The 13,338-nt window shown below is 41.5% G+C and overlaps 1 protein-coding gene across 11 annotated transcripts in view; it reads left to right on the top strand.

Moving 5' to 3' along the window:
• Positions 1 to 5,774, top strand: part of SLC12A8 (solute carrier family 12 member 8) — a 95,582-nt gene extending 89,808 nt beyond the window's left edge. For all 11 annotated transcript variants that reach the window (XM_073305176.1, XM_073305174.1, XM_073305173.1 and 8 more), the window contains one exon: positions 2,045 to 5,774. In XM_073305176.1, coding sequence (XP_073161277.1) covers positions 2,045 to 2,210 — 166 coding nt within the window. In that variant the 3' untranslated portion in view covers positions 2,211 to 5,774. The remainder of the gene's footprint in view (positions 1 to 2,044) is intronic.
• The last annotated feature ends 7,564 nt before the right edge of the window (positions 5,775 to 13,338 follow it).

Genomic DNA, 13,338 nt, shown 5'->3' with positions numbered 1-13,338 from the left:
TCAAACCCAGCACGAGGATCTGTGTCCTGTACACTGTGTCCATCCAGTTCCCCATAGGTGTATATGCACATTCATTATTTGCTTTGTATACACACATTGCAAATGTAGAGAAAGATTCTCCTTTCCTGACACCTCTGCATATTTTTTATTCCCACTTCAAATCTCTGTGGACCATTCCATATCCAACACCCGCTGAAGTTTAGTACACAACAGAGAGCTGCAGTGCAACAGAGAAGCAATGCACCCTGTGGGCGTAAAAAGAGAGATGTTCCTTCCCCCTGTAATGAGCCAGTTCCACATCTTTGGGTAGATGTGTCACTATTACCAGAGGTTCTTAGACTGCAGCTTGGCAGCATGATAGAGTCCTTGGTGCCTTTTGTCAGTAGTATCGATGGGTCGAGACACAGCTAGGAAGGATTGAGTGTAAGGCTGGCAGCAGTCCAAGTTAGAAGTTGATCTTATTTATCTCTTGTCACAAGATGAAATCTCTCTAATTTAGACAGCTGGTAGGGTAGCCTTATAATAATGCCTGCAGTCAATTCCCAGAGGAGCTTTCTTTTTCTTTTCTTTTCCTTTTTTTAAAGCACACCCCCGAAGCTGTGTTATATCCAGGATATCACACACAAATAAATTGTGGGTGGTTTGGCTTCAGATTTATTTTTACAAATTGCAAAGCAAGGTGGGAAAGGACATTTTAACGAGACTGAGGGCCCAATCTTGGAAGATGGTGAATGAATTTAAAGGCAGCTACGGGCTCTTTGCACCTCTGAAAATCAGGCTACTTATTCAGATATTATATATGGATGGAACAGTGTTCCCAACTTTCACAATTGTATTGTGAGTCATGTGAATTTTGATGTGTTTCTCAAACCCCAGCTCCTGGAATCAAGAGATGCCATGAAAATCTCAAGCTTTCATTTAAAAAAATAAATAAGTAAGTTTCTAGACCTCATGGTTGCAGAGAAAAGCTTGAAATCATGAAGCGTGTGCATCCTAAGGAGTCAGAAACCAGAGGCAACAATAAAGAACCCACCATTTATTAAAAATCTTAAGACTTTTAAGCCAATCTCATGCTTTTTTTGGTCCTGATTCATGATTTTTGAATGCTTGAGGTTGACAATACTGAGTTGCCTAAATTTAGACACCTAGGTTTGAAAAAGTTTTCTTGAATACAGTAGATTATATTCTGTAGACAGAGAGATCACTAAAAATCTTACTGTAGAATAAAGTTACATTGACTGACCTTTATTATTATGAGTAGGATGACTAGAAGTAAATTCTTCTCACTTTTCTGCAACCACATTGCCTGTAAACTTACAAAAAGGGTTGGTAAGATATATGGTTATCCTTTTTACTTGTTAGCAGCCACAAAGTGCAACTGTGATTGAAACAAATTCTGCCTCACTTTATGTGGCTGAAGAGCTTTGGAGCAACTGGACAGCAACCAAGGAGAGGAGGGATATTTATTAAGAAAATCTTTATAAACAATTCGTTTCAGAGTGGTAGCCATGTTAGTCTGTATCAGCAAAAAACAACGAGGAGTCCTTGTGGCACCTTAGAGACTAACCAATTTATTTGGGCATAAGCTTTCGTGGGCTAAAACCCACTTCATCAGAAGCATGGAGCCCACTTCCACCTTAATTGAATTGGCTTGTTAGCACTGACCCCCCACTTGGTAAGGCAACTCCCATCTTTTCAGATGCTGTGTATTTATACCTCTCTACTGTATTTTCCACTCCATGCATCTGATGAAGTGGGGTTTAGCCCACGAAAGCTTATGCCCAAATAAATTTGTTAGTCTCTAAGGTGCCACAAGGACTCCTTGTTGTTTTTGTGAGCAATGTTACTATTTTTTTCTAGTAAAGGAAAATGTTCTCTGAGTTCTGCAACTCACATAGACACCAAGAAAAGTTTTTAGTATCTTTTTTCTAAGTCTTTGTGCATCAGAGATTTGATTTGTTTTGTTTACATAGTTCAAAGCACAGCTGCTGATAGATTGGGAAACAATGGGACATCTGAAGGTTGTGTGTTTTTCTGTTTTCAGGACAAGGCCATCCCCAGAGGAGCAGATTGTTGTTACACCGTCCTTTGCAACAGTTGGCATGGAGACCACTCAGCTCACCGAAGAGAATGCAGATTTTGCCTCTCGAGACCGCTACCACCATTCCTCTGTTATCAGAAGAGAAGAGTTTGTCAATCAGTTTCAGTAAAAAAGAAAAAAAAAGGATCCGGTGGTTCACTCCAGCAGCCACTTAACACTAATCACTGCTGTGGCACCTGGTAAAACTACTTGAACAATGTGACTATATTTTTTAATGCTTCCACTGTTTGGGGTTGTGTCTTTTTATTTTATTTTTTTTACAAAGGACAAGTTTGCAATTTTAACTAGGATTCCATATTCGAGCCAGTTGAGAAAAACAAATTCAAGGACTAAAGTGATCAGTAACTGAGGACAATAGCATTAGAAATCTAAAGAATTCAAATACTGTACCCACTAAATATTACAAAAACTAGAAACACTTGAAGAATGCAATTTGAAACGTCCATGGACTGAATATGGAGGCAGTGTGATCTTTTGGTTAGAGCAGCAAGCTGAGACCTAAGACTCCTGGGTTCTGTTCTCAGTCCTGCCACTGATTCGGTGCAAACTTAGTCTAGTCACTTTACCTCTTTATGCCCCAGTTTTCCTGTCTGTAAAATAATAATTTTCTACCTCACAGGGGTGATGTGTGTTTTAATTAATTGGTGCTCATAAAGTGCTTTAAGGCATTTAGAGTATAGGCTGAAATGGTGAAGGCAAGATAATTATGAAGTGTGTTCAAAATTGGAATCAAGTCCATTCACTTAAATTTATGAACTCTTCTGTATCGTCATACTGTGAAATTATGTTTTATCAGCACTAAAGAGCTGTTTTCAATATCACTTCAGAAATGAGGATTGGGAGAAGCTGAATCTTGAAACATAGGTGCTAATCTGGGACCCTCTTCCTGAAGGTATACAGTGTTTCCAAATATGACATGTCCCAGTTAAAATAATAATTTATATAAATGATTAAAAAGTATCTTTTAGGATATACGTGGACACACCCTTACTTCAGTCAGAAGAAGAAATGTATCACTTCTGCTTAGTCCTTCAGGTAGGAAGCAATGCAGGCAAAGCTCCTGCAGAGGTCTGAAATGAAGGAGCAGGCCTCAGGAGTATGTAGTAAAATAGTAGTGAGTACTGCAAAATAAGTCTGGGCATTTAAAATGTATAAAAAAAGGGAGTGATCATTAATTTCCTTTAATCTTTGAGTCTTTCAATTTTTTTATTTCTTGTTCAGTGAGATAATAACCAGTTCTCTGCATCTGCTACAGAAAAAGCTCTGTGAATTCCTGCTAGCTTTGGGACCAATGCTACTAGAAGGGGCTGAAGGCCCTTGACTCCCACTGAACTCGATGGGAGCTGAAGGCATTCAGCAGCACCTCACAGGGTCAGCCCATTTGAGCGCTGTTTCTACCATGTGATATTTTCCTCCAGGTGGAGGGAAACCAGCTTTTCCAATGAAATCATGAATAAAGTTATTCTGGGATGCTACTGAAAGTTTGCTCCACGTTTTAATTTTCTGCTTTGGTCACAATTCAGCATTACTTAAATGATCACCCTTGTGAAAATTAATGGGACGCTGTCAAATTAACTCAGCCTGAAGGTTGACCCACCCCAAGCTGTTTCATGTTAGAAACATTCATTTCAGGATTCCTTAGTAACGTTCCTTTTAAAAAAACAAACAAACAAACAAACAAAAAAAACCGAGATAGAAATACATAGAAATGGTCCTGAGCGTGTTCTAATCTAAATTTGATCTTCCCCAAATATCAAGAAGAGTTGGATTTGATGTTCTGGTTTTGTTTTGTACTCTAGATAAAAAAGTTTGGATGTTGATCCATACTTCCCTTGAATTCAGTGGGATTCTGAGTCCATGCACATCCACCTCTTAAACTAAAGCCTAATGTTTTTCCTAATGTAGGACCAAATCCTATACCCACAGATCTCAATGTGAGTCTTGCCATTGACTTAAATGGGTGCAGGGTTGGATCTGTAAATGGACTTGTGGTGGTATATGATGCTTAGAGATCGTGAGCTTGTATAGGTGTCTCTGTGAAGACACTTCAGGTGCTTTTTTTCTGATACCTTGCCTGTGAAAAGATCAGTTCAAAGCAGAAACCTACTAGCAGAATCCTGCAGTAAGCGGCAATTTTGATTAAATGTTAAGGTCAAATTAACCATAGTATGACTTTGTAAACTGTATTTAATGTAGTTCTGCAATCTGCAGCCTTTTCTTCGTGCTGATTTCGGCCCTCAAACAACACGCTGTATTTGTTCCTTTTACAGTATGATATATAGCCGTAGTTATATAATAAGGGCCACAGACTGCAAAACTTCATAGCACTTAAGACTTAGCGGCATCTAAATATGCTGCTGCTCATCCCATCTCAGGATGCTCATTCAGCCCCCCATTTTTCTGAAATAAGGTGTTTAAATAAGAGAAAAGCAGATAGCACAGCACGGTATGAGAGATGGTTAGAAAGTCTTTGTTTTACATTTTCTTTCTTAGGTCCTAAACAGTTTAATGCCCTCTTTGGTATCAGAGACAGCAAACAGAAGCAAACTATCTAAGGGGAAAAATGTCCCTTTACTACCCATATCTTGTTTGGGAAATGTGTTAGTTAAAACCAGATGACTGGTTTTGCTATGGAATGTTTAAATATCAGCCACCACAGTTTGTTCAGTTATCCGTCAGACGTAACAATGTGAATGGCCGGAAATACAAACAATAGTTTCAAGCTTTGTGCAATGAGGTTTTGATTGTGCACCATTCATATTGTTTTATCAATGTCAGTCTGTCAGAAAAACCAGAACAAACACCGAAACATGCTTTACCTCTCTCAAACGCTCTCATTCCATCTTAATGTTCTCTGACACAACTTTGTGCCACTTGCCCTGTAACAGTACTGTCAGTTATACTGGGCTTTAATGTGGGAAATTCAGTCCTGTGCAGAGGCCTACCACAAGGCCGTAAGTGCCACTTAAGGACTATTGTGGGGGCTCTGAAAGTGAACTTCAGCACTGCACAGGGTTTTGTTAGCCTTCTGCACAACAGTGAATTTCACCCTAATATGATTAGACAAATGCATCAGGATTGGCATGTCCATAGTTTTGCTCTGGCAGTAATATGGTGTTGCTGTTGCAACATTACTTCCCTCAGGAAGGATGGCACTTGTTGCAGCATTAGATGGAGTATGAACTGAAATACATGGTTTCTTGTACTTGTGCACCAGTGAAATAATCCATCTCTCTTACAAATGGGCACAATAATAGGCTGTCACAGCAACATGAGTGTAAGACGTCACACGCACACCCTGGGCGTGCACTGAACACGGGAGATCACATTACAGAGACAGCCTATTTTAACCATGTATCGTCTGGTTAAAGGGATCGGCTGCTCTCGCTCTTGGAAGGTTTAAATATTATACTTTAATAATTGCCTCCATGACTGAAGAAGAGCTTTTTATCATTGCTGAATAGAGTTCAAAATAGCTCTGATTGTGCAGAGAGAGTTATCTGAGTGAGTACAGAGGGGGCTGAAAGATGGTAGCTCTCCATGGCATTGTCTCCTTGGTCCAGATCCACGACGGGACTTAGGCACATAAACCCCAGACTTAAGCACTTCAGTCCCAGTTACCCCATTGAAAACCAGTCTGAGCAGAATGAAAAGGAGGACTTGTGGCACCTTAGAGACTAACACATTTATTTGAGCATAAGCTTTCGTGAGCTACAGCTCACTTCATCGGATGTAGCTCATGAAAGCTCATGCTCAAATAAATGTGTTAGTCTCTAAGGTGCCACAAGTCCTCCTTTTCTTTTTGCGAATACAGACTAACACGGTTGCTACTCTGAAATCTGAGCAGAATGAGGCCCATTGCATAATGAAATATGTTCTAGATCAACAACATGCTCAAAGAACCAGCTGTGTTTCGGGACAAGACTGAGGTGCACTGGCAGAGCTAGCTGCTCCCGGGGCAGCTCTAGGTAATGTTCTCAATCTCTCTCTTTCACGAGCAGCAAATGATAGAAGGAAGAAGCAAAAACTCTTGACGTGAACTGAGCAATGCTACAAGTTAACAAAACGAACGTCCGTAAGATTAGCTTGTGACTTATGCTCCTCTTCCTAAAACATCTTGATTCCTCTGACGTTAGAGAAACCTTCATGAGCATGAAATATTTTTTTCTTGCCCTTTTCGGGAAGGAAGAGTGTGGGTGGGAATTCGTTACTATTCCCCACCCTACAGCAACCTATCACCAGGTTAGTAACTTCCCTTGAGCAGAGTAACTCTAGAGTCTGTGGATTGCAAGAAGATATAATTTATCTTAAGATCAGTTCAGAGAATAGCTCTGAGAGGTATCTCTGCTCGCTACTCCCAGGCAAGTACCCTTTGGTTTCTATCACAAAGAAAATTTCCTGCTATTTCTGCTTCAAAGTCTCCCTGGACCCTCATATACTTTAGCTGTAACTATTTTGTATTTGTTATTTCAGTAACTATTTTGCTTTGACTCCACAGATTTATTGATAACAAGCTTTTTTTTTTTTTTTTAGGAGAAAGCTGTGAAATAAACATGATTTGTAAAAAGTCATTCAACCTAGGAAATAATTATTTAAATAAATGTACAGATCTGAAGAAGAATTTTGGTTTATTGTTAATACTATAATATAAACTGGGGGTATTGTGGTTGGGTATGTTTTCTACACTGCTCTTTCCAATGTGATTATCCTGCTAGCAAAACAGGCCCAAAGTGTTGTGAAGCAGCCATTTAAATGTATAACTATTTATTTGTGTTACAGTAGTATTTAGAGCCCCCAACTGAGACTCGGACTCCATTGTGCTAGGTGCTACACAACCATGTAGCAAGAGACAATCCCTGCTCTGAAATGCTTGCAATATACATAGTCAAGAGCAATAGCAGGCAGGAGCAGTATAATAGCTCGGGAACTGAAATACTATGACAATAAGGGGTATGGGGCCTATGGCCGGCAATGTGCAGGAGGCCAAACTAGATGATCATGATGGTCCCTTCTGGCCTTAAAGTCTATGAGATCCTTAGCTGGTATAAATTGTCATAGCTCTGTTGAAGTCAGTGGGCTTGGCCTTGTGTCATTTGTGCCAGGTCACATGGGGAGTCTCATGGCCAGGCCAGGAACAGAACCAAGATCTATAGCTCCCAGTCCAGTGTTATAACTATCCTTTATCTCACCTCATGGGTATCTCGCGGACCATCCTGACTTTTGGTATATGTTTTAGTTGCATGACCAGGCTAAGGAGAGAGACAGCTGCCATTTTCAGTTCTGCAGCTTAGATGATAGTAATAGGAGTGATATGGAAAACTAGATAGAGAACAACCAACCACAATACATTATATTGAAGAAAAGTTGATCCTGTAGATTATGTTGCTCATGATATTATATGAGCTATTGGGACCTGAGCCAGTCTGTTACCAACGAGACAGTGTGTTTTACCAACCCTCTGGAATTTCAGACTTGGAAATTGGCTTGGTTTCCTGAACTTAAAGGTGCAGCATTATATTTAAATCTCCAAGGAAAGACAATCAGTTTAGCTGAATTACAAGTAGTGGCCCCAGAATTATAATTAAAGTTAGTGAGAGTCTGAGATTCCTTGCATCTCTGGGCCCTTCTGTATTCAGTCAAGATATGGCTTTAGCTGTACAGAGACTAGTTTCAGAGTAGCAGCCGTGGTAGTCTGTATCCACAAAAAGAAAAGGAGGACTTGTGGCACCTTAGAGACTAACCAATTTATTTGAGCATAAGCTTTCGTGAGCTACAGCTCACTTCAAGCTTATGCTCAAATAAATTGGTTAGTCTCTAAGGTGCCACAAGAGACAACTAGTGCTCTGATCTCGCTTAGAAAAGGGGGTTACCTGGGTTGGAGGCACAGAGAAAAGAAAAGTGTTACTGGCGACTCAGGATTTGGTAGAACCTTTAAAAATAGCCGCCTAATCGTTTCGCTTCTATTTCCGAAATAACAGTGGCATGTTATTGGGACCTAGATTTGGAGGTCTAGATTTGGGACCTAATGTTTTAGATGTGAATCACAGTGTGATCCAGGGCTAGTAAAGAGTCTTCATGACCAAATGTTCCAGTGGAGTTGAGGATGTGGTTGCTAATTGTTGGCCTAGGAGCTGCATGGCTCAAAATTGGGACTACCTGCATGGATAACATTGGGATTTGTTGGGCCTCCAAACAAAATATCTTGCCCCCCCCAAAAGCAATGAGGTGCATTGGTTCATTGAATGCATGGACCCAAAAGCACTGGGACTATCCCTTCAGTTCTGCTGTGAGCACGTTGAGTTGGGACTTGCATGCCTTCTGGTGTGCTGATGCTGGCCAAGTTTTATGGCTGGGCTGTGAATTATCTCCATCTCTGGTCCTGATGTTGAGAAGATGAAGGGTGAGCAAAAGTAATCAGGCCAGGAGTTGCTGAGACTACAGCAAAGCCCTGAACAGACACTTACCTTATTTGAGCAGTGGAGCACCTGCCCTGAAAAGGACCGTCTAGTATTAGAAAACCCAGTCACTTCTCACTTCAACTCCTGTGCAGTTTTTAAAAGTGCACTTACGCTTAGGAAACAACTACAGGAATATGGCAGCTGCTTGGTCCACAGAGCTGCTCCCCTCAGAGGGCAAGGCAGTCACCATTCAATTTAGTTGCAAGTGGAAGGTCTTAGTAGGTGCATGTAAGGGTAAGCCTATTGGACCGAGCACCCTGTGTACCTATTCTCTCACCTGTGTGCAGGGTGAAAAGGGCTGAGCTTAGGCGGAGAATGGGGATATCTAATGAGTCATGGCCTTAAATGTGAACCTCAGCACGCTAATGAGGCACCGCCTTCTCCTCCATCCTTGACCTCTCTCCGGATGCTAGGCAGGAGTTACACTCATGGCAATGCAGCTGCAGGCTCTGTTTCCTCTGGCTTTTATAACCTGCTCAATCCTTTTACCTTTATGCTTGTGCATGCAGCCCTTGGTGCCTGCCCTGTATTCCAAGTCATAGCTGATGACTTTATATGTCTATTGGCACTGCCGAACCAGCACAGCTAAATCAGAGAGTGCGCTGGAGTCTACGCCGGCTTGTGCATCACCAGGATTAGTTAAGGGCTGATTTAAATGGCTACTCTGGATTGATACAGATGTACATGAAAGCAAAATTTGGAACTAATTTTCAGCTGCAGAATTTTGCTCCAGGATCTGGAAAGGATGCTGCTCGACTCTTGCATCCCAAGAGGGCTGACTAAGTTAGGAGGAGGAAAAAAAACACTTGCAAACTAATCAAGGTTAATCTGGAGACTCTGTGCCTGATCCAAAGCCCATGGAACTCAATGGGAGCCTTTCCATGGACTTTGGATCAGGGTCCCAGAGAGGCATTAAGCACGGAACCCTCCAAAGCAAATCTTTTCTTGCTTTCTTGACTTTTTTTGGTCAGAACAGCAGCTGCATTTCTGGAGTGACTGTGGCATTATCTGTTGAATCCACTATCGCTTCAGGATAAGGGAACCTCCCTACATCGCCACATTATTTATAGTTTTATTGTTGACCATTTCCAACCTTGTGTTTGCTGCCACACAAGCGCCTATCTGCAGTGCTGTGCAGGCTCTCTGCAAGGAACTGGGTTCCTGTTATTGCTGGAGCACACAGCTGCTTCTGGGTGGGAGTCCAGTTCACTGTCATGAAAACAGAGTCGGCTGGGGGGAGGGAGAGGGAGATTTCTTCCAGAAACTTTGGGATATGACTTCTAATATTTGGAATTTGCATTGGTTGTGTGAAAGCGGATGGTTTCCACCGCAAATGGAAGTGACTCTGTATTGTATATACAGCTAGAGAGAGCACTTTGAAAAATGAAATTGCAAAGAAATGCACCTGTAACTTTATTGGATCCAAATGTTTCTCATAAGCCTTGGCAAGAGCTTCTTTTATATTTTAACTGTGCTGCTGTGCAGGCTTTCTGGTCAGCTCTGAGAGGGCTAGAAGTCACTGGGACTATCCAAACTAAAGCTGGCTGAATACTATTTTAAAAAATGTTCCAAAATCCAAATGGCGCTTTGTGGACTCATTGGATTTGACAGTGTTCATGGCCCTATATTGATTGATTACCTGTAGTACTGTAGCACCTAGGAAGCCCAGTCATGGAGCAGGCCACTATTATGCCAGGCGCTGTCGTCGTCTTCTTTCATATGGCTGGTGTAGAGCAGGAACTACAATTTCACCTGAAGTTGATCAAGTCAAATTGGCTACACCAAGAGTAGCAGAATTGATTGCAGTGATGCCTCCTTCATATCTATAAATTGGGCAGTGAATGGTGATGTGTTCGATGGTCTGTCGTGAGGAACCACACACGCATTCCGGGGAGTCCTTGATTTTCCATTTGTGCATTAGATGCCTGCATCTACCATGGTTGGTTCGGATTTGGTTCAGAGTTGACCAAGATGACAGTGGAAGGTCAAACACAGGAACCTTTTGTGTGAGATCTGGCACATGGTGCTTATTTTTTAAGTCTTGTTTAGCCCAATCTGCTTTTCAAGCCTCCTTATGATCGTAGCTTGATTGCATGAGGCTAAACGAATATTCCCAGAAGGGCTTGCGGGATTTAAGACGTTGCGGGGGGTGTTAAGGTCTTGGTGGATAGGAAGACATTGGTTTTCCTGGATTCGCTTAGTTTCATGGAATGTTGCAGCAGTTCGGCTTATCGGCAGGGGAGCGATGTTAGAACAGGTAGCCATGGTGTTGGAGTTGACTTAAGGGTTTTCATAATGCACCGCATCATTGTATTCAGCTGGGTATCCACAAGTCGTGTGTGGATGCATCTGCTCCATACCAGTGCACAATAGTCAGCTACTGAAACATAGAATCATAGAAGATTAGGGTTGGAAGAGACCTCAGGAGGTCATCTAGTCCAAGTGTTATTGCAGATGTTCGCAACACTGATGCCAATGCACTCCAGGATGTACCTGCTAGTTTCTGGATTATGTTGGCTCTTGTTTTTATCTTTGCAGCTTCCTTCTCAAGATGATCATGGAAGATGAGGGTGTAGTCGAATTTCACTCCAAGATATTTTGGAGTGGACTTGCGTTGCACATTTTTACCATAGAAAGCTACTTTCGGTGTGTTTTTGGCACTCCTATTATCAAGATGAAATGTGCTTACTATTGTTTTTCCAGGGTTTGGTTGAGCTTCCATTTCCAAGTATGATTCCATAGTTTGGAGCTCCTCAGTTAATGCTTTTTGATTACAAATATTTGCACTGTAAAAAAGATGAACAAAAGAAAAAGTATTTTTCAGTTAGCTTCATACAAGTATTATAGTGCAAACTCTTTATTGTGAAAGTGCCACTTACAAATGTAGAATTATTTCCCCCCCCACATAACTGCACTCAAAAACCAAACAAGTCCACTCAGTCCTACTTCTTGTTCAGCCAATCCCTAAGACAGACAAGTTTGTTTACATTTCCAGAAGATAATGCTGCCCGCTTCTTATTTACAATGTCACCTGAAAGTGAGAACAGGCCAGCAGTGCAAGTAGGGCGGTCCGGTCTGGTCCGCCATACCAGCAAGATATTAATAGCTGGTACAGCATACCGGAAAGACACAGGAGGAGCAGACCATGGTGCTGCCCAGCTCCTCCTCTGGTGCAGCTGTACCGCCCCCAGCCCTTCCACATAGGGTCTCCTCCATCTGTACAGCAGCCCTGCCAAAGGACAGGGCTGGTGGCGGTACAGCCATGCTGGAGGAGCTGCTGGCATGGGGCCGACTGGTGGCCCCATGTTCTGCTCCTTTCCCTGCTGTGGTTCCCGGGAGAGCCCTGTGGTTCAGCTCTCTCCCGGGAACCGCAGCGGAAAAAGGAACAGAACCCCAGGTGCCACCTTCCCTTCCACAGAGCTGCGTCTCCTCTGGGTCTGTCTGTACAGAAGCAGCCACACCAGAGGACAGGGCTGGGGGTGGGGTGGGGTCATGTGGAGGGTCACGTGTCCCCTCCCTTAGCTTCTGCCACCCCCCACCCCGGTACCAGTAAGAAATTGATTCCACTTGCACCACTGGAACAGGCGTTCTCATGGCACTGTTGTAGCTAGTGTTGCAGATATTTATGTGCCAGATGTGCTAAACATCTGTATGCCCCTTCGTGCTTTGACTTGTAGATTGCCCTTTTTTATCATCATTATTACAGTGCAAATACTTGTAATCAAAAATAATATGAAGTGAGCACTGTACACTTTGTGTTCTTTGTATTCTGTGTTGTAATTGAAATTAGTCTATTTGAAAATGTAGAAAAACATCCAAAAATATTTATAATAAATTTAAATTGGTATTCTGTTATTGTTTAACAGTGTGATTAAAACTGTGATTAATCACGCCTATTTTTTTAATCTTGCGATGAATTGCAATTATTTTTTTAAATTGTTTGACAGCCCTATTTTTAAATATTGAATAGACGCAATGAGTTGCTTCCAAACACGCTACAGACTAGGCGTTATTTGCAAACAATCATTCAGCCAAAATGTTCCAATACCAAATATATTTGAGTCAACTGTGATCCATTTGTGGACACTTTCCAAACTAAAAAAAGATGTGCTGAAGTAAATTATTTGCTCAATTATGAATTATTCACCCACTTGTAATCTTAATACCTTTTATAACAAACATTAAACTAGGTGAAGTTCACCAAGTTTTTTAATTTATTATCAACACAAAACTTGTCTAAGGTTTGTAAGTATTATCCGAGGTTTGGACAAATCTGGGCTGGATTTCAAGTGAACTGCAAGAATTTTGTGATACTGGATAGAAATCACATGAACCCCTAGGGAGAAGTCCTAGCTAATATAATAGAAAATAATCTATAGGTTTCATTCTTACTAAATCCTGTAAGAGTTCTACATCAGAGGAACTCTCTCTGAGTTTTTAATGGTTTCAGCTTGAAACTATGCAAAACATGGTAGTTTGAACTGGGAGTTTTCAGGTTAGGACCAGAAAATTCAAAGTAAATACAATGTGCAGAACTAACTAAACTCTTCCTCTCTGCAAGCAGGGTGAGGTGTGGGATTCAATTAACTAGCAGATGAGAACCATTTTTCATACACCTATATTAGACAAACAGAGAGAGATGGAGTACTTGTGGCACCTTAGAGACTAAAAAATTTATTTGAGCATAAGCTTTCGTGAGCTACAGCTCACTTTATTGGATGTTTTTAGATCACAGCCTGTATCAGGAAGGTAATTGGATAATATTTTGTGTCAGGATAA

This window comes from Lepidochelys kempii, chromosome 11, assembly GCF_965140265.1.
Source record: "Lepidochelys kempii isolate rLepKem1 chromosome 11, rLepKem1.hap2, whole genome shotgun sequence".
In the NCBI taxonomy this organism is placed as follows: domain Eukaryota; kingdom Metazoa; phylum Chordata; order Testudines; family Cheloniidae; genus Lepidochelys; species Lepidochelys kempii.
The sequence above is the reverse complement of the archived record's forward strand: the minus strand, read 5'-3'. Positions and strand labels throughout refer to the sequence as shown.